Consider the following 20,337-nt stretch of genomic DNA (forward strand, 5'->3'; position numbering starts at 1 on the left):
CAAGAACACCTGGAGACCCAAGATATGGGACCACTGTTCTAGCGGGATTGTATCCTTGGTTACCCTGGAGATTCCTCATATCCCATGGCAGTTTGTGTTATTATGTGCTTTCTTTTCTTTTCTTTTCTCATATCGTAGCACTGCACAATTTAAAATTATGGACGTGTATGAAATATAGGCAAAAACAAATAAAAATGTTAAAATAATTAGACTACTTTCAACCAGACATGGGGTAATTCAACAGAGGTATCTCACCCCATTTGATTGATCTTCTTTTGTACACATGGTGGGGCCATAAATTACATGCACCTAAGTGCCGCGTGGATTGAATTTCTCCACACACAGCCAATTTGCTCTGTATCCAAGCAAGCACTATTTTATAGAATGCAATGTGGAATCAATTCACTTCCAACTTACAGCAGAATTAATACAGTTTTCAATGTATGTGAAGTCCTCGAGGAACGGTTTACTGTTGTCACACACACACACACACACGAGTTTCTGTGCTGGTTGGAGATTGGAACCCAGATCTTCTGCCTCCTAAGCTAACATTCTGTCCACCGCTCCCATACTGACTGTCGTTGTTCACCCTCTAAGTGCTTACTAATCAGGCCAGAATCTTCTCAGTTTCTAAAATCATGTGGACACAAGATCCATACAGTGGTGCCTCGTTAGACAGTTACCCCACATGACAGTTTTTTCGCTAGACGTCAACTTCTTGCGATTGCTATAGTGATTTGCAAAACAGTGATTCCTATGGGGGAAATTCACTGGACAATGTTTGGTCTCTGCTTTGCAAACCAATTTTTGCTAGACTATTTTGACAGCTCCCTCCGTGCTAGCAAAACGGGTGTTTTTGGGACCTAAGCTTCGCAAGACAGCTGTTTAAACAGCTGATCAGCGGTTCGCAAAGCGGCTTTCCTATGGCCGATCTTCGCTAGACAATGACGATTTCAATGCATTCCAATGAGGAAATGCTTTTTGCCAGATGATGATTTCGCTAAACAGAGATTTCAGTGGAATGGATTGTCATCGTCTAGCAAGGCACAACTGTACTTTCTGGGTGGGATGTGGTGCTTTTTTTTGATACACCAATATCAGAGCTTAGGACCCCCGCAGTCTCTTGAAATTTTGCCTGGGCAGACACCCTGGGCCGAAAAGTGGTGGAGTGTATTCAGAGCAAACTCTGAACCGTGATTCCCCCCCCCCAATGGGAAGGACAAAGAAAAATCTCAGGAATGTTCTCAGGAAAAAAAAACACGTTTTGCGAGAAATGTTGGTTCTGCGTGAGTTCCTCCCGCCTTACTTCTCCCTTCTTTAGCCTGGGAATACCTCGGTTTCATAGGAAGCTCCACTCTTTCCGCAATCTATCAGTTGAGGATGGCAGAGGAAAGCTGGGATTTTCGTTGCTATGGAATCAGCCGGCCGGCTTTGCCTTGAGGTTCTTGCCTCCCGTTGTGAGGCCGAAAAGCTGTGCGGCTGCCAGTGTCCATTGCAATTACAAACTCATCTCCGCTGACTTTTAGCCTTCGAGGAACACGCAAAGCCGTCTGCATCCGGTCTGCTTCGCTTTTTAAAATGTGTATGTAATTCCAACGACTGCCTTCTAGGCTGCTTCACTGGTCTTCTGACTTTTTTTTAAAACCTACCCAATTTCGTTGACATACAGGCTGAAATCCTTCCACTTAACATTAGTAAGTCACAACCAGAGATGGTGGTGGTGGTGGTGGTGGTGATGATGATCATCATCATCATCCATGGGAACATCAGGTAGGGAAGGTGTCCGAAAAGGACCATGTCAAGATATTGTGGGATTTCTGAATCCAAACAGATAGACACCATGAACATAACACACCAGACATAGTAGTGATAGTTGAAGAAATGTCCGGATCATTGACATTGCCAGAGTTGAAGATAAAGAATTGGAAAAACTAACAAAGTACAGCAACCTGGCACAGTATTTCACACACTATTATAAGCAGTTGCAGATATCAGAAATAACACAATCAGAGTTACAAAAAAAAATCCCCTGCAATATTGGGAACAGCATTCATATATTATCAATACTTAGGTTTTTGGTTAAAACTTATATCTGTTATTTAATACCAGTCAATGTTTTTATAATTTTATTGACTGTGCCTGGTGTTTTTGAATAAAAATAATGTGCCATCAAATCAATTCTGACTTATGTTGACCCTTTTCAGTGTTTTCCAGGCAGAGAACACTCAGAAGTGCTTTACCCTTCCCTTCCTCTAGGGGCAACCTTGGGACTGTGCAGCTGGCCCAAGGCTACCCAGGCTGGCTCTCCTCCCAGGAGGCACAAGTGGGGAATCGAACTCCCAACCTCCGGCTCTCCAGAAAGAGACCTAACCCACTGAGCAATCCAGCCATCCCATTGAATCCGTGAGGATTGGCTGAGTCCCGCTGTAAATTCCACAGATTCCATGGTGCTTCTCTAGTTGTGACTTACCACGCTAAGTAACAGGACGACATTCACAATGTATTAGTTTCTGGAGGGGGCTGATTGAATGAGAAGATGATTATTTGCTCAAAATGACGCTTTTCTTCCTTGTGCTATGGGCCCACTTTTTGCAGTCCCATGCAAGCAATGTCAGGAGCGAAGGGAAATCCCATTAACTTGGTGCAGAAAGAGAAATCCAGCTATTTCAAACATGTACCTGGACTTTTTCCATCAAATAAGGAGAGAGAGGAGAAAATAGCACATTATTTGACATTGATGAGCATGCATATCCGAATCTGTTTTACCTTTGGCACCCCAGTGAGCCAATACTTTGATAGAGCCATAGCTGTTGACCGTAGGCCGATACATTTTCCCCCCTGTCCCACAGGTCGATAACCCGACTTTGGAGTCCATTGGCTATAAATGCGCTGTTTATATGGAGGAAAATAGCATCTCAGCGTGGGACTAATTGGATTTCTCGGGTTTCGGAGGCACCGAAAGTTCAGCAGACATGTTCTGTTCCTTTCGAACGTTCAGATGGGGCCATTTGGCGATGGGCCAAGTTGCTTTCAACTTGGTTACCAACCGACCGGCTGTGGAAGGGTTGAGCAAGCTGATTATATAGCCTTTAAATAGAGCAGCACTTATTTGCTCACGTGGCCGGGCTGAGGGAAATGTTCCCCAGTTTATTTTTTAAAAAAATCAGATGAAAGAAGGCAAATTTGGGGAGGGGGCCCCAATTTTTTTTCTGAACGAGGACTCCCAACATATTTTTGCACTCCAAATACCAGGGGTCTCTCACCTCTCTAGGGGGTGAGACATATAACAGGGCCTGTGGTGATTATTGTAAATTGTAATGCAAAGTCCCAATGGTGTTTGGGCTAAAGCAACTGTCATCACGATATGCCAAAAATTACTTTGTAAGTACCTATGGATACATTGGGAAGAATCGTCATAAAAACCCATCAATAGCCTTCTCAGTTGGCTAGTCCCTTTACTAGATGACTAAGAAGTTACAAGCAAGGTGAGCTTAGAAGGAGAGTTTTGTGGCCTTGAACAACGACCTAAACTAATAATTTATTATTTAGGTTTAACTTTGTTTCTTTTCATACTGTAAGCTACCGTGGACTGTTTGGAAGAAAGGTGGCATATAAATATTTTAAATATATAATAAATAAATAAACCTTCTTTGTATGTTTTTTTTTAATGATCCAGACAAGTAGTGGGTCCCAACCTTGGGTCCCCAGATGTTCTTGGACTACAACTCCCAGAAATCCCGGCCAGCACAGTGAGAGGTGATGGCCTCTAGGAATTGTGGTCCAAGAACATCTGCAACAAAGACATGGATCCAATCAGAGGAGTGTTTTGGACTCATGGATCACATGGCTTTCTTCTGTTCCCCAAGAACTGTGAAGGTTTATTTAAAACAGCCAGGAAGGGATCCACAGAATTCACAGCCTTCCTGGTATGCCAACATGCCCCCAGGCCAGGTGCTCCCTTATAGCATCCTTGGGATTTGCATGGATTCCTCCTTTTCTCTTGATTTCAGTGGGAGAAACTCAAGAACAAGGGTGGGACCTCTAGCTGGGAAAGCAGAACATAGGCTTCTAGGCTGGGAAACTCTTTGGCATCAGTACCACGGACAGCTCCATTGATATTGTGGTATAAGACACTGCCCGTTTAAGTAGATAGGGTTTCTGATTGCCCAAGGAACTCCTGGCCACCATCTTGCAGGAGCAAAACAGTCCTGTGTACTAATAGATGGACTGGACAAGATATGATAGGAAGCATATAGGAAGCCACTTCCAAAGCTCAAACCTGGGGAACGGAGGGGAAAAGGCCACCTCCCTTTTATTTGGTTCCTATGCTTTGCACAGCATACACGTCATTGCCCCACAGAATCATTGGCTTATCAGACCATCAAGTCCAACCCTCTGCTCAAGGCAGGAATCCAAATCAAAGCATTTCTGACAGATGATTTTCGAATTTTATCTTGAATGCCTCCAGCATTGGAGCGCTCACCACTTCTTGAGGTCATGGGTTCCCTTGTCATACTGCTCTAACAGTTAAGAGGTTTTTCCTGATATTCAGCAAGAAATTGGCTTCCTGTCGCTTGAGCCCATTATGACATGCCCTGCACCTCTGGGAGGATTCAGAACCAATCCTGCCCTTTGTAGGACTATCTTTCAAGCATTTGAAGAGTGTCATCCTCTTGTCTCTCCTCCATCTTCTCTCACAGCTAAATATGCCCAGTTCTTTCCAGCCATGATAAAATCAGTGCCCTTAGAGTTGAAGGTGAGGCTTGATCTGTCCAATATTCTGTTGCTAATTTTAATTTTGCCCCTTTACTTTAGGAAATTTGTCCCCCAAAAAGGCATGTAGCTGTAAGCCGATATTCTGCTTCTTCAAGCAAGCAGACAAGACCAATTCCTTCTTAGAGAGAGAGAGAGAGAGAGAGAGAGAAACTTTATTACAGTCAGTGACTAATATCCACAATGCAAATAAACCATAAATAGACAAAATATGTTATTCCAAGGATCTGCATTACTAACACCAGATAAACAAATTAGCAGAAGAAGTCTCCTAGTGGTATAATTAGTAGTCAACATGTTCCCTTCTTAAAAAGTTGCTGCTCTTAACTAAAACTAATGAAAATTAGTTCTTTACTTTCTCTCTCCCAAAGAGATCTCCGTAATTCATAAATCTGCAAGGTAACACCAGACGTTGCCTACTGCTGTCTCTTCTCTGTGACCATCACATCACCACTAGGCTACCTGATTAAAGCGATGTGATCCCCGCTTTTGATTCTCTTGGTTCCTGCCTTGACCACTATTGTCTCTCGTATATTCTGAAAATGGAGGGCTGCAGCTTTTTTTATATACCTATATCCACAGATTTAGCATGGTAAATGTGAGTGAAATTCACAGTGAATGTGGATAATTGTTGCTATGGTGATGTCTTCCCATTGATGACATGAAGTCAGCATTTTTCCCTAGGTTTAACATGCATTTCAGCCTCTTCCCCACACTCTCGATCTTTTCGGTGCTGTGAAATGAATGATGCAGAATGTCTAGGGTTTCACTTATTTTAGTATAGTAAATTGCAATTAGAGTAGGCCTCTCTGAATCAATGGAGGAGCTGACCCATTGATTCCCACCTTGATTCTGTGGGCCTTCTCTCCTGGAACTTACTACACTAAGCAACAGGATTTGGGCCAGTATCGTACAGGCTATATTGTCCAGCTGTCTACTCTTAATCTGCTGTAACAGTTACTGGTGTGAAATGCTGAACACCATCGAAGACAAATTCATGTATGCATTTGACTTATTATGGCTTGAAATTCATTTATTCACAGTCAACTTCATGCTACTGCGTAGCAATAGAGATCCATGCCTTCTGGTTCAGTAGACTTGGAGTTGAGTCTCATAATTGGGCCCACGAGACACAACACTCCTTGGACATAGGTTTACACACTGTGAATGTAGCGACCATGACCATATCAAGGGGAACAACTTCATATTTTTGCCTCTGGCACAAAATTAGCCAGTCATGGCTCTGGTGCAACTGTTAATTTTCAAACAATTAAATTAATCTTTATGAACAAATATTATACCAGGGTGCTCTTCTTTCCCTTCCTCGTGGTTCACTTCTTTCTTTCTGATTCACTTTAAATTTGAGCTCTCTGGAGGTAATGCGACATGAGTTGCATGAAATTATTGGTATTTCCAGTTAATTCATCCGGGACGTGATTATCTTGTTGCTCTGGTGCAATTGTCGTAACAGATATTTGACAGTAAGGTACGATTAAGTTGTCATAAGTGGGGCTACTGAAGAGCAGATGGAGCTGTTTCAGACCTCTTGCGTATGATTTCTGCTGCCATCAGTGATTTTGGAAGTCAATTGAGAAGGTTATACCTCACTGCATGTCACTGCTGGTTTACCCCCTCAATGAACCGATTTGCTGAAAACGTACCACGTTTTCCCATAGAAAATGAATTGAAACAATGGTGGATGTGGAGGACACGGAGATGAAACTACCTGATGTCAACATGAAACCTGAGTGCTGTGAATTAAAACTAAAATGAATGAATCTATTCTCTCGGTAGGTGACCTGCCTTCATGATTTCTTTGGGGACGATGATGTGTTCATTGCCTGCGGTCCAGAAAAATTTCGCTACGCACAGGACGACTTTTCGCTGGATGAAAACGGTAATGCCATTCCCTTGGTTGCGTTGAAAGGGTGGGGTGCCTCCCTTTCTTTTCTGGATCTAACCTACATTTCCATAGTTTGATTTATTTTAGATAATGTTCCGTGTCCACGTGCCTGTGTGTGCATGTAGACCTACAAATACGAGTTTACCTTTTTGCGGCTGCGAAGAGATTTCTTGTTGGTTGTTGTGGGTTTTTCTGGCTCTTTGGCCGTGTTCTGAAGGTTGTTCTTCCTCACGTTTTGCCAGTCTCTGTGGCTGGACTCTTCAGAGGACAGGAGTCAGAACTCTGTCTGTGCTCTGAAAGATTTCTTGCTATTTACAGAATTTTCATCCATACTCCTCAAGTTCTATAAAGCTTAATACTGATGAAGGAAACACAAACTGCCGGATAGCTCAGTGGTTTAGACTTGCCAGACGTTCAGAGTTTGATTCCCCTCTGGGCCTCCTTGAGAGTAGCTGAACTTGATCCATAGGGTCCCTTCCAGCTGATGGTGATAGTGATGATTATGATGATGTATGTATGTATCACGTTTTATGTGGTGCATCACATTTTAGATCTTCATTTCTGGTGTTTACACCAGATCTCCCTTTCCCAGGCTGAAGGAGATTTGAAAATGAGAACATGGAGCAAGCCCTCAAGAACCTCAGAAATGGGAGAGGTCCTCTTAGAACTCTGTCTTTCGAGTTAGAATACTCCAGATATTTCACTCATAGGGGCACATCCCCATCTTCAGCTTTGGATTGTGTTTGGTTTGCAATCCAGCAACACTGCGGAGGAACTTGTAAGCCTCATCTCATGTCTACCTTGAGAAACTCTCTTAGTTTCCTTCATACTCTTTTTCTTCAGCTTCCTTGCATGTAAATAAATCCCCCAATGGCCTCCGGTTTTGACTTCCTACAGAATTGCAAGGGTAGTGCTAACGAAAGGAAATCCTATAGACCAGTGGTTCCCAATCTTGATTAACCCAGATGTTCTTGGACTGCAACTCCCAGAAATCCTGGCTAGCAGATCTAGTTTTGAAGACTTCTGGGAGTTGCAGTCCAAGAACGTCTGGGGACCCAAGGTTGGGAACCACTGCTGTAGAACAATCTTCTGGTCACATGCTGTGACGCTTTGGTTTGTGTGAGCCTCTGGCTGTTGTTACGAGGCAGCCTTGATGTCCAGAATTCAAGAAAACTGTCCCTCCTCTTGCACAGAACATTCCAGAAATCTGTGTTTTTCTTAACCAACCTATGTGATTAAAGACCAAACTCAGCTTTTTGTCATAGAAGGAACTACCCTGCTGTTCTTATCAGGGAGGCTGAAATGTCTTTGTCAAGACAGAACTATTTTAAACAATCGCCCATGGAGGCAGCCGTCTTGGTTCCCCACTGATCGAGCAGTTTCCTTGTGGTGCCATCTAATGAGAACCAACAGATTTGCCACAAGGCAGAAGAGTTGGTCTCATTAACCGTGCCAACATTATACTCTTCGTGGGCGCCCCAGGATCTGTCAGGAAACATTATCTTTGTTAAAGCCGTATGGATGAATTTTGTATAAGAGACTACTTCCAGTTCTTTTTTTTAAAAAAATATCAAAACATTGATTTTGAGAAACATTGATTTTCCAAGTGTTTTTTTTTAAAAAATATCAAAACATTGATTTTGAGAAACATTGATTTTCCAAGTGTTTCAAACACAAGATCTCACAATTCCTTCCTTCCTTCCTTCCTTCCTTCCTTCCTTCCTTCCTTCCTTCCTTCCTTCCTTCCTTCCTTCCTTCCTTCCTTCCTTCCTTCCTTCCTTCCTTCCTTTTTCCACTCTCTTTTCCTTCCTTCCTTCCTTCCTTCCTTCCTTCCTTCCTTCCTTCCTTCCTTCCTTCCTTCCTTCCTTCCTTCCTTCCTTCCTTCCTTCCTTAAGATAAGCAATTCCTTCTGTTCAGTACATACAGGATTCACTCTGAGGCTAAGGATGAATGGCTCAGTACACAACAACGTAAGAAATGGTTTTATAAGTACATAATTGGTCCACTGAAACCAGTAATGTTGATACTGACCGGCAGCAGCACGTCAGGATTTTAGGCAGATATAATTCCCATTTTCAAATTTCCTATCTGGAAACAGGAGCCTAGAGCATTCTGCACATCACATAGAGACAGTACCAGTGAGCAGTGGCTATTCACCGTAGGATATCTCCATAGTTCCTTGTATGTCCTACCGTGCTGGGAAGCAGAATGCATCACACAAAGCAAGAATATTAGATGCGAATACCGCTTAATTTGCATCATGTATGGTCCTTGTGGAACTTAACATTTTTGGCAGAGGAGGTGGTGGTGCAGAATGATATGCATCTGTGCCTGTGTGTAAGGGTGCATGTGGTTGTTTCACTGCACGGGGGTGTTTTCTGGAGTTTGGTGCCCCTATTTGAACCATGAAGGTCAGCGGCTCACATGTCCCAAAATCGCACAGCAAGACTGTGTGAGAAGAGGCATGGCCGACTGCATGGGGAAGATAAACATCCGAGTCTCCTGCTGAATGACAGTCGCTCTGGGGAAGCTCTCTGTGTTGAGCAGAAATCCTGACCTTGCGATTTGACAGGAAGCCCAGCCTGTGGTGTCTTGAGGTGGAAGAGGACTGGGCGCCTCGCCAGCCATCACCGCTGGAGCAGACAGATGCTCTGGGCACTCTCAGGTCTTCGAGGTGGAGAGCAGAGGCAGAAAGCAGGAAAGGTCCAGGCTGCGTTATGTGTTCCTAGCGAAGTTTCCATCAGATGTCTCACATACATGGGGACGTGGCAGTTGGGAACCACATGGCGTTGCGCTGCTCGGCAGCCTGACAATGTGCTTTACCAGATGTTTACACAGCTAGGGCTAGAAAAAATCAGGTCCGCAGACACCTTCCTCTGCTTCACTCCGCAAGGAAGGTCAAAAGGGTTTGTGTTGAAGCAGGAAACAGACGAGGGTCCTGGAAGGAAGCACGGACATTTGCAGTAGCTGCCGATGGACAAATCTAAGCCGGAAGGGCAGGAAAAGTGAAGGGACCATTCATAGGGCCAACAGACAGCTAGCTGGCTGTATTTTCTCCACTTGTCTTTTCTAGTTCTCTCTGTAGATGGGCATTCCTGATTTTCCTTCCTGTTTCTCTCTTTGAGGTCACGTCCTGCTTCTTTTCCTCCATCACAATGAGAATCATGACTGCCTCATCAGACTTCCAGGCATGGGTTTAAGGTTTAGGGAGCCTCTGCCGAAAAGTGTAGGGAGTCTCTTTCTTCTGAGCTATCCCTAAAAGGATCTCCCATATAGCAAGCAGTAAAAGTGTTTCTGTATGCTGAAGACTAGCTTCCAGAGTGGCTATCTCTCTTCCATAAACTCTCTAAGTAAATTTAGCAAATGATTGCAGCAACAGCAACATTTGGGAATGTAGGTTTGAGCTCCTATTCATGATCCAGAATCTCTGCAACAGGGATACGTTCCGGCCGTCCTCCTTTCTCGGAACATATTACACATCTCAGCAGCTGGAGCACAATTGCTCTGGCCTCCTCATGTCCTGAAGGCATGTGTCTCTACTTGTGACGGCTTTTGTCAGGAGCAATTCTGCTTGCCCGACTGGAAGATTGCCAACAATGTGGGAGACATCAGATACTGTCTGATGTGTGATCATGAGCCAGTCTGAGGCACTGCATGTGCCTTGTGCATATTCATCCCCCCCCCTTTCTGTGGTTGTGAACTCCTTTGGAAAAATACAATTCTGTCTCTTTAGGTCAGACTGGAAGTACACTGGGTTTTTTTGGCGGGGGTATCCTTCCTTCCATTCATCATGAGCTCCTTCCTTCCTTCCTTCCTTCCTTCCTTCCTTCCTTCCTTCCTTCCTTCTGCATAAATGCTCTTCCAAAGTGGGGAAACACCTCTCTGTCTTAGCACTTTCTTTTCTTCACCTCTGTATCTTGCATTTACTGTGCTTGAGAACAGTCATTGGAAGGTAGCCAAGGGCACAATTTGCATCTCTGATTGCTAAGGCCCAGATCCCAAAAGATTTCCTGCAGCACGAGACAAAACAGAATAATTGCAGGCAAGATATGTTCCCTGGACTGACTTACATTCCTCTGAGCTGTTTCAGAAAAGGGTAATGCAACCTCCTCTAGGCTCCATTGTCCTCATGCAACCCTCTCTTGCATGACTGGTCAGACTTTGAGAGAAATGTATGCAAGGAGTTTTTTCTTGCCTTCTTGCCATCCAAGCATCATCCCATTGACACCAACCAAGATGATCACCACTCCAGCCAAGCAGAGATTGGGGGATGCAGTGGATGGAGTATTACTCTGACTGTTGTAACCTTGGCAAGTGCATAATCCTGTCTAGCAAGACATACTCTTGGAGTGTGTTAAAAATCCCAAGTTTCATTTTTTTTAATACAGCATACAATATATGGACAATAAGCTATGCAAATAAAGATTTCACAAGACCTCTTCCTGGATGATCCAATGTATAACAACAATAAAAACCATCGTGACTGGTAAAAAATACAGGCTAGACTCCTCTTTGGTTTTACTGTGCGCACCACAGCTGATTGTGTGTGCAGTTCTTGCTTCTCAGGCTTTTACAGACGGGTGTGTACAGAAGTCCCTTGACTGACAACTTCAAGCCGGAGATCACATGGAATGCTTTACCAGTGGAATGGATTCTTTGTCTTCTTCTAAGGGGACACCACCCAAAGAATATATTTAGCACCAGATGTTGGCAAGTCCCAAGTCTGAATCCACGTCTTTGGTACCAAGTCTCAAGTCTGAGTCCCTATTAAAAACAAGCTCCCCCTATCCCAGAAAAAAAGGAGTGGGTGGATGGGTTCCTAGCTGCACAAGCATCTATCCATCCATCCATCCATCCATCCATCCATCCATCCATCCATCCATCCATCCATTAATCCATCCATCCATCCATCCATCCATCCATCCATCCATCCATCCATCCATCCATCCAATCTCTCAGTCCATCCATCCATCCATCCATCCATCCATCCATCCATCCATCCATCCATCCAGCCATCCATCCAGCCATCCATCCATCCAGCCATCCATCCATCCATCCATCCATCCATCCATCCATCCATCCATCCATCCATCCATCCATCCATCCATCCATTTAATTTTAATGCAAAGGAACAGTATGGATGCTTATCCAGTGGTACGTTGCCCTTTATAAGCTTCACTGCTACTGCCTCCTGTTTTATGTGTTGTCCCTCTGCACAAAGCTTTAAGATCAATGCAGATCCTCACAGTCCTTTGGTTTCGCTTTCCTCAGAGTGCCGAGTAATGAAGGCCAACCCTCCGACGACTCCCGGAAGCAAGTCATCTCCGACACCTCAGAAGAGTTCGGCAAAGAGCCCGGCTCCTGTGCGCCGGAGCAAATCCCCAGCTGATTCAGGTAACCCTCAGGATGGTGAGTGGCAGTTCATTTCCCAGCAGATAAATGTTGAACCTGACATGGGTTCAGGTGACGAGCTGACCTCTAACTCTCTGGGCCATAGTTTTCTCTTTCGTATGTCACGGAGTGATCCGGCCCAAGGCCTATTCTGACAAAGAGCAAGATGGCAGCCCCTTCCACACCAACTGACCATTGACTCTTCATCACTGATGATGGACCTAGTGGCGGTTTTGTTTTCAGAGGCACTCTGTACAGAGCCTAATGGGCAGAGAGACCTCCAGTCCTCTAATCCCTTGCAGCTCCCACAGAGTTTAGCCACTCCCACCCATTTTCCTCGTTCTTCCTCACAGGAACAAAATGGCTGACAGAGACTTCATTCCCTGACTACATTTAACTGAATACTCCTGTGAGGATTCTGATTTCTGGGCTAAAGCCCTCAGAATTCTGCCTGATGGGGATTTCTGCCAAATCCTGGGGGTTGAAGTCTAAGATATCTGAAAGCCCCATACCTAGTAAACAGTCATAAGGAGATTAAAGGAAGGCAACAGTTAGCATTGCCTGCTTGTATACTTGCCCATTATCACTCTAGGCCAGAAGGAAAAGCTGAACAAGTGGTCAACAACCAAATGTCCACCCCACAAGTAATGACAGCTGGTAAGAAAGGGTGAAAAGTGTTGTGTAGATCGTACATCTGCCCAGCGTGGTATGTCTTGTAACTGATCAAAGGAGATCCATAAGAAAGGAGAAGCTAGTGTTGAAGATGGACAGAACACACGAAACACACCTGATTCCATTTCTGGGTAATGTTTTTCCATGATACTAGATCAGTGTTTCCCAACTTGGGGTCCCCAAATGTTCTTGGGCTAAAACTCCCAGAAGCCTTCACCACTAGCTATACTGGTCAAGATTACTGGGAGTTGCAGCCCAAGAACATCTGGGGACCCAAGGCTGGGAATCACTGGACTAGATGTTGTATTCTGAAATGTTAACTGTTCCATGCCTTCTCTATTGCTTGCCCAGAGGTTGCAATCAGATGACCTGTTATGTGGGACCCAGATATCTAATTTTTAAAAATCAGATGGAAGAAGAAGTTTAAGGTGGAACTAAAGTCAGCTTTATCAGTGGAAAACATCTGTCTTGGGCCACATATTTTCTCTTCTTACAGCATGACTGTTGGATAAACAACAAGCAGACTATCTCGGGGAACGGGTTGCCAGGATTAGAGAGCATCCTCTACTGTAGATGCCTGCTGGTTTAGAAAAGCTTCTGCAGGATCCCTACCAGGTAGTCTGATAGGGGAGAAAAGAGAGGGGTTATGAGCCAGGGTCTTGAATTTTGACCTGCTGGGTGTGTCGTCTTAAAGCAAGCACATCAAATGATCGCCAGTGATCTTATCTGTCAATCGGTCGGTTGGTCCATCTGTCTGAAATAGTCTTTGCTCTGTGATTGGGGAAGGAGCCCGTGTTGCTTTAAGACCGATTAACCTTTCCATGCCCTTTGTAACTACCGGAGGGAAAGATCCATAGGACATTGATTTTAAATAAACCATGACCTCCTCCTGCAGGCTATGCCTGATTGGGAGAAAGTACAATCCGGCCAGCAAAAGTCTGGACGGCGTCTGTTGTGCCTGGTCTCCTCCTTGATTCCTATCCTCTTGCTGCACAATTTAAAATGATGGACGCACATGAAATACCGATATAATTTAAAACAAATTAAAATGTTATGGGAATTAGACTGTTTTTGACCAGCAGCAAGCTACTGTAGTAGCATTCTCTCCACTGTTTGCTAGATCTTCTTTTGTACACGTGGTGGGGCATAAATTACAAGCACATAAGTGCTGTGTGGACTGAATTTCTCCACAGTCACAGAAAGTTTGTCCAGTCTCCAAGTAGCCCCATTTTACTTGGTTACTCTTTGATCTCCCTATTTCACTTCAACCACTATTAAATGACATGTCAGGGTGCCTCTCTGCCATATTAATGTCTCTGACTGCCTTGCTCCGCTTCGTGGCCTTCCCTGAAATGCATAAACATTCTGATTTGGCTTGTTTTTATGCACTTGTGCGAAAACAGTGTATGTCCCTATATACCACCTTTATTTCAATGACCTTGTTGGCACATCTAACTCTCTTCCCCTTTAACTTTAAAATGCCCTGTGTGGTAGATTAGTCTGAGACCAAGTCTCTGGCCCATGGCTGCCCCCATGAGTCTCATGCACTGATTGGAATTCGAACCCGGATGTCCCAGGGTCAAAGGTTGTGTCGTTGTTGTTTTAACTAACCTAGTAAAACTATACAAAAGATCTCAGGGATGTGACATGATGCCATCAGGAATGTTCTGCCGGTGACTTTCCTTAGAAGCCTCTTAAATCACCGTCAAAACCTCAGCCACACAAGTATGAATAACAGAAATGAATATCAGTTATGGGAATTGATTGGTAATTATGGTGATGAAGTGGGTATCGGGGCCATGGCCTGAGTGGGCATTTGATGAAGGAGGCAGGGTTGGGAAGCCACACCGCTGCATCCGATTGCCCCCCCATGGGAGAAGGCAGGGCACGGGAAACTGGGGCACCCACAGAATAACTGTGTGGCCGAACCGTCGAACCACACCGAACCGCCGAACCACAGTTCACACCCATCTCTAAGCCTGACACAAAATAGTATTGCCGCTACTCGAAGCAGTAATACAATCCAGGCTCACGGGATCAAACTCTTGAGACTTTTCCCATAAAATGTGTCATTTTCCAGCCCTCACAGGTTTCTCGGTTCAGCACGAGCATAGTTTTAGTCTTCCAAGCATGGGAGGACAGGGGACTGATCTTCCCAGAGCCAGAGATTGTTGTGAGCTTTTCCTGTTGCGCCTGCTACTTGTTCTGAGGTTGCTTGGTGTTGAATAGGCAGTTAAGTTCCCTCAGCTTTTGGAAATACCTTCTCTTTATCACAGCGAAGACTGGTTTGTTGATAAGGATTGACACGACTGCCTCTCTCTTCTTCTGAGTCTCCTTGGGATCATGGGATCATGATGGAAGAGTCCATCATGATGACTGCCTCTCACCAGTGTACCGTGTCCCCTGACATACAACTACAGTGGTGCCTCGCTGGACAGTTACCTCGCATGACAGTATTTTTCGCTAGACATTGACTTTTTGCGATCACTATAGTGATTCGCAAAACAGTGATTCCTATCGGGGAATTTCGCTGGACAATGTTTGGCCCCTGCTTCGCAAACAGATTTTCGCTAGATGACGATTTTGACAGCTCCCTCCACGCTCGGAAAACAGGTGTTTTCGGGACCTAAGCTTCGCAAGACAGCGATTTAAACAGCTGATCGGCGGTTGGCAAAGCAGCTTTCCTATGGCCGACCTTCACTAGACAACAACGATTCTTCCCCATTGGAATGCATTAAACAGGTTTCAATGCATTCCAATGGGGAAATGCTTTTTGCTAGACAATGATTTCGCTAAACAGCAATTTCAGTGGAACAAATTATCATCGTCTAGCGAGGCACCACTGTATAGAAACCAGTGACCTGACAGCATCACATCATGCTTTCTCTTTGTTGGCCGTGAAAAAAGGGTCTGAGGGCAGTGGGGGAAAAAGGGAATGATATACAAGAGCATCCTAAATAATGTTATTGGGTTCCGCACCAACATCCTATTTGGTGCTTGCTTTGGTCTTTAATTGCTTAACCTGCCCAGGTCACTTGCAAACACAGCTGCCTTTACCCTTGGTGAAGTTCATCTGTGCTTTAGTCTTTCCCATGTCAAGGTATCTTTATTGGGAAGCAAAATTAGCACAGTAATCTCTGCATCAACAATACAAAAGCGATGTCACCCAGACTAGGAGATCTGTATTCAGATTGCTTGTTTGTGAGTTGCAGATTTCATAAATAGAAGTGATTTGACAAGAAGGAGGTGGGTGGCCCACCTCCTCCCAATGTCCTTGAACCTTTGCTCACTGGTTGATTTCTCTTTTGTTTCATGGCAGCAAACGGGACATCCAGCAGCCAGCTGTCCACCCCCAAATCGAAGCAGTCCCCGATCTCCACACCTACTAGTCCAGGGAGCCTCCGTAAGCACAAGGTATTACGTTTCTTATACCTTACCAGAGATACCTTGCTAGATGGAACGGAGGCTGAGGCGCTCCCTCCAGAGCTGTAGTGCCACCCTTAAGGAAGGCCAGATAGTGGTATTGCAGCCACCAGCTCTGTAAGGCCTAGTTTTGCACAGAGATGAACACAAATTGTACAGTATTTTGCATCTTTATCGTATCAAACATGGCTTTGCCTTTAAAATTGCCTTTTCCAGCTGGCCAATGAATTTCAGCAAGCGTATAACATTGAGCAACAATGAATCTCTGATCATACCAAAAAGCAGAGAGAAGGAAGAAGGTCTGCCAGCTGTCCAAAAGGCTTACTCCCTCACCAACAACAGTTGTTTTAATTTGGAAAGATCCTAAAATCTTGGCAGTCCTGAGCCCTGTGGAGCGCTACAGGAAATAGAAGATAATCTGAAAAAGCTGTAAGCCATCAGTTTGGTATATCCTTATAAGGAGGCTTTTAAAAATGCAGACTCAACGCCCTTCCTTCTGCAAGCCGTATAATGTGCTATATAATTATATTTTGCTAGTGCTGCCTTTGCAGTTTTCTGAGGCCGGGGTGCCTCTTGCAGCTCTTAGGGTTTCTTGCAAACATCCTCTGATTTTCCACATCCTCCACACCAGTCAAGAATTATGACTAATATCTACAAATAGATGCCAACTCTGGTGGTCATTGGCTGTCTATATGGAAGGCTAATGCATGAAGCGGGAGGCTGGCCACACTCTCCTTTCATCCCAGATTTGAAGAGACCGGTGCATTTTGCAACATGCTTTTAAAAAATGAAGGGATACAAAATTCTAACCTACCCCTAATAAGGGGCCTTATGTAAATGTAGGTCTCTGGCACCTTCAGATCGTTGCTGAGCACACAGAAGGATCAACGCTGGTAAAGTTGTAAATTCGTGGGGGGGGGGGGTTAAAGGAAATGCAAGAATTAGGAGATACCTTCATTGAACCACTAAGAAATCACACAAATCGCAAGCTTTTGTGTCTGTCACAGCCTGAGGAAGTGGGATTTTTACCCGAGAAAGCTTGCGATTTTTAGTGGTCCAATAATGTTATCCCTGAACTCTTGCGTTTGTATAATCTTGAGCCACACAGACTTTTCCTCATTTTTTTCCTAAAAGGAAATGTTAGAATGATAACTTTGTAATGCATTGCCTTCGCATGTTACTCCATCTTCCCTCTTACTCATTATGTTACTTTGGTATTGGTTCAATATTTTTTGTAGGATTATGTTTTTTAAAAATCTGAAGCTTGTCAGAAAATGGCCTAAAACAGAGGGAGGTTGTTCCTTTCATCTCCCACGCCCCATGTTACAAAAAAAGCGATATAACCCCAGCCAAGCTCAGACTTCCAGGCTTCCGCTGCTGCTGCTGGCATGCACTCCCTCACCCCTTCAAGTATGCCCCTGGGTGCAGGGGGTGGCGTGAGGGTGCGGGTGGGCAGGCGCTCCTGTGCATGCATGAAGCGATGGGGGAAGAAGGCGCACCTCTGGCGCACACGCTCCCCAACCACTATGCACATGCATCGGAGAGCATGAGGGGCCGCCCGAACTCCCTCAGAGGGTCAGCCGGTCTGGAGTATGAAAAAGGTTGAGGACCTCTGCTTTAGAGCTGCTCCTATTGTTGCTGCAATTCACATATTAGCCTTTAAATGCTAATGCTAATCACCACCACCATCACCATCATCTGGATCCAGACTGATAGACACCTTGAACTTAACACACCAGACATAGTAATAATAGAATGAAAAAAGGTCTGGATTCTGACTAATGGCGACCCTTTTTTCAGAGTTTTCCCAGTAGAGAATAATCAGAAGTGCTTTACCCTTCCCTTCCTCTTGGGGCACTCTAAGACTGTACAGCTTGCCCAAGGCTACCCAGGCTGGCTTTACTTGCAAGCAGCACAGGAAGGACTCAAGCCCCCAACATCTGGCTCTGCAGCCAGATGCCTAAACCACTGACCCTCCATATTATCTATAGTATCTGTTAGATGTACTACAACAGTTGAAGCTTGTAGTGCAAGAGCGACGTCCTGCTTCTCTGATGCAATCCCCACACGGACCGCAGAGTTTGTCCATTGTGGGAGTTAACACTTTCCCCTTTCTTCTTACAGGACCTGTACCTGCCTCTGTCTTTGGATGATTCTGATTCCCTCGGAGACTCCATGTAAAGAACCCCCCCCCCGCTCCCTGTGTCCGTAGTTCCACGCTCTGTTTTAGATGAAAGGCAGTTCTTCTGCCAAAAGGAGCAGAGAAGTCACTGGCGCTTTAGCCTGTCTATCCCAAGGACACAACGTTAAGTCTTTTCTTTTCCTCCTATGATTTCTCCTCGGTGCCACAAAGCTAACACCTACCAACCGACAGAGATAAAGAGATACCAATCGTTGGAAGTAACTTTATAGCAAAATCGGTGGCCAGGGTTGGCCACGCAAGGTCATCGTGACCTCTCGTCCCTCCCACTGCTTTTCCGTGGTCTCCTCTTTGACTCCCATGTGCTGCTTTTATGCTTGGTCGTAGGGAAGAGAATGCCATTCAACCCTTCCGTTTAGAATCATTCCATTAGCAAAGGTCATAATTCTGTTTGAAAAGCCACGGACGAAACAGGTCTATTCACCAGCACACACTTTCCAAATACAAGTCAATACCAGCAACTCTGAAAAACCAGACCTGTTTCCCCATGTTGTGTTCCGAGCTGTACCACCTGTACATTGTCTGACCTTCATTTATTCATGAGCAGCAGAAAATAAATCCATTGTTTTTGCTAACATTGACATCAACCCAACGAGAATTGGACAGCATTAAAGAAATACGTAGAGTGTCATAATGTCCTTCAACACTAACGAAATATTCCAAGTGTCATGGCATTCTCAAGCTGGACACTGGAGTACAATTGAATAAAGTCAGCAAGGGGTTTTACCTGTGTGGGATTTTCAGATGAGCGTACATAGGGCTAGCAATAAAAAAACCAGTCTGGTTAATATGAAGTTACTGCAACCCTGGTATCTCTCTATCTCTGTGAAGACTCTTTAATGCCTTGTATACAGTCAACGCTGAAAACACTGTGACCATTTCGTTTTCAGGTCTTGTAACACCTCTAGGTTATTATTATTATTATTACTTTTTAATACCAAGAAAACAGTACACTTTTATAGAGGAAAACAGATAATTTAGCTGTCTTTGAGAAAAGGGTTGGGAAGTACATCAAGCTCCTTTTTTAAAAAAAGAAGAAGAAGAAACACACAAGAAACTGGTGACTTTCTTTTGCTTAAAAAATAAAATAAAATAAAAATCTACAAAACACTTCAACACAGTAAGTACTGCCAAACTAAGAGCAGAGGTACAATAAATTACCCAGGGAAGGGCTACAAGGGGTGGGTGGGATCCTGCAATCACTTCGGTATGGGTAATATTTTGAGGGTGTTTGTAAATGTTACACTTGGTGTTTTCCATTTTTTCCTGTATTTTAATAATCCTAACTAGGGCCTGATGCTCAGCCTGTAGATTTCTTAGAGGATTCATAACACAGTATTTGAAACGACTCTTTTATCTGAAGGCCACCTGTTATAATGGGATACGAAACTGAACGAATCTTTTCGCTTTTCATAACGAACGGGGCAAGCGTCACCATTTTATATGGAACTGGTTAATTTTTTTTTCTCCTGGGCCTGGATCCGGGCCCCGGACGGGACAAGTCCCCTTATTCCTGAATTTGCTGGAATAGAGGTTTCCTGTCTTTGCAACTTGTTATTGGGACAATATCCATGCAATTTGGAGATGAGGGGGTGTCTTCGTTTTCCTGCTCTGCTTTAAGTTCCTTTGCATCTCCTTGTGAATTTAGAATGTATTAAGGCGATAGTGTGTCTCTTTCTTTTGACAAGGGGTGTTCCTTTTGCGTGTGCGGGTGTGGCTGTGGGTGGCCTTTGGCCATTTGCACATAAGTTGGAAGGGCGTGCAGAAAAGAAGTGGACATTAATTCGTGAGGAACACTGAGCTACTGAACTCTGCAGCGCCCCCTGGCTGTTAAAAGAAAATAATAATAATGTTTGGCTACATTTTGGATATTGATCAGTGCTTTGCATTCACTTTTTAAAAAAAAAAAAACCACTGACATAATGGAGCTTAATGTGAATTGGTCGGGCCATGTGGTTTCACATCCAAAAAACCC

At 44.3% G+C, this 20,337-nt stretch overlaps 1 protein-coding gene across 4 annotated transcripts in view; it reads left to right on the top strand.

Moving 5' to 3' along the window:
- Positions 1-20,337, top strand: part of DCX (doublecortin) — a 57,570-nt gene extending 37,233 nt beyond the window's left edge. The window contains exons 4-7 of one of the 4 annotated variants that reach the window (XM_020784388.3): positions 6,568-6,670; positions 11,948-12,085; positions 16,059-16,153; positions 18,287-20,337. In XM_020784388.3, coding sequence (XP_020640047.3) covers positions 6,568-6,670; positions 11,948-12,085; positions 16,059-16,153; positions 18,287-18,343 — 393 coding nt within the window. In that variant the 3' untranslated portion in view covers positions 18,344-20,337. Of the gene's footprint in view, positions 1-6,567; positions 6,671-11,947; positions 12,086-16,058; positions 16,157-18,286 lie in introns of all 4 variants that reach the window. The other 3 variants (XM_020784389.3, XM_078380653.1, XM_078380654.1) reach the window with 3 other exon arrangements.

The sequence above is a fragment of the Pogona vitticeps genome, chromosome 11, assembly GCF_051106095.1.
Source record: "Pogona vitticeps strain Pit_001003342236 chromosome 11, PviZW2.1, whole genome shotgun sequence".
In the NCBI taxonomy this organism is placed as follows: Eukaryota; Metazoa; Chordata; class Lepidosauria; order Squamata; family Agamidae; genus Pogona; species Pogona vitticeps.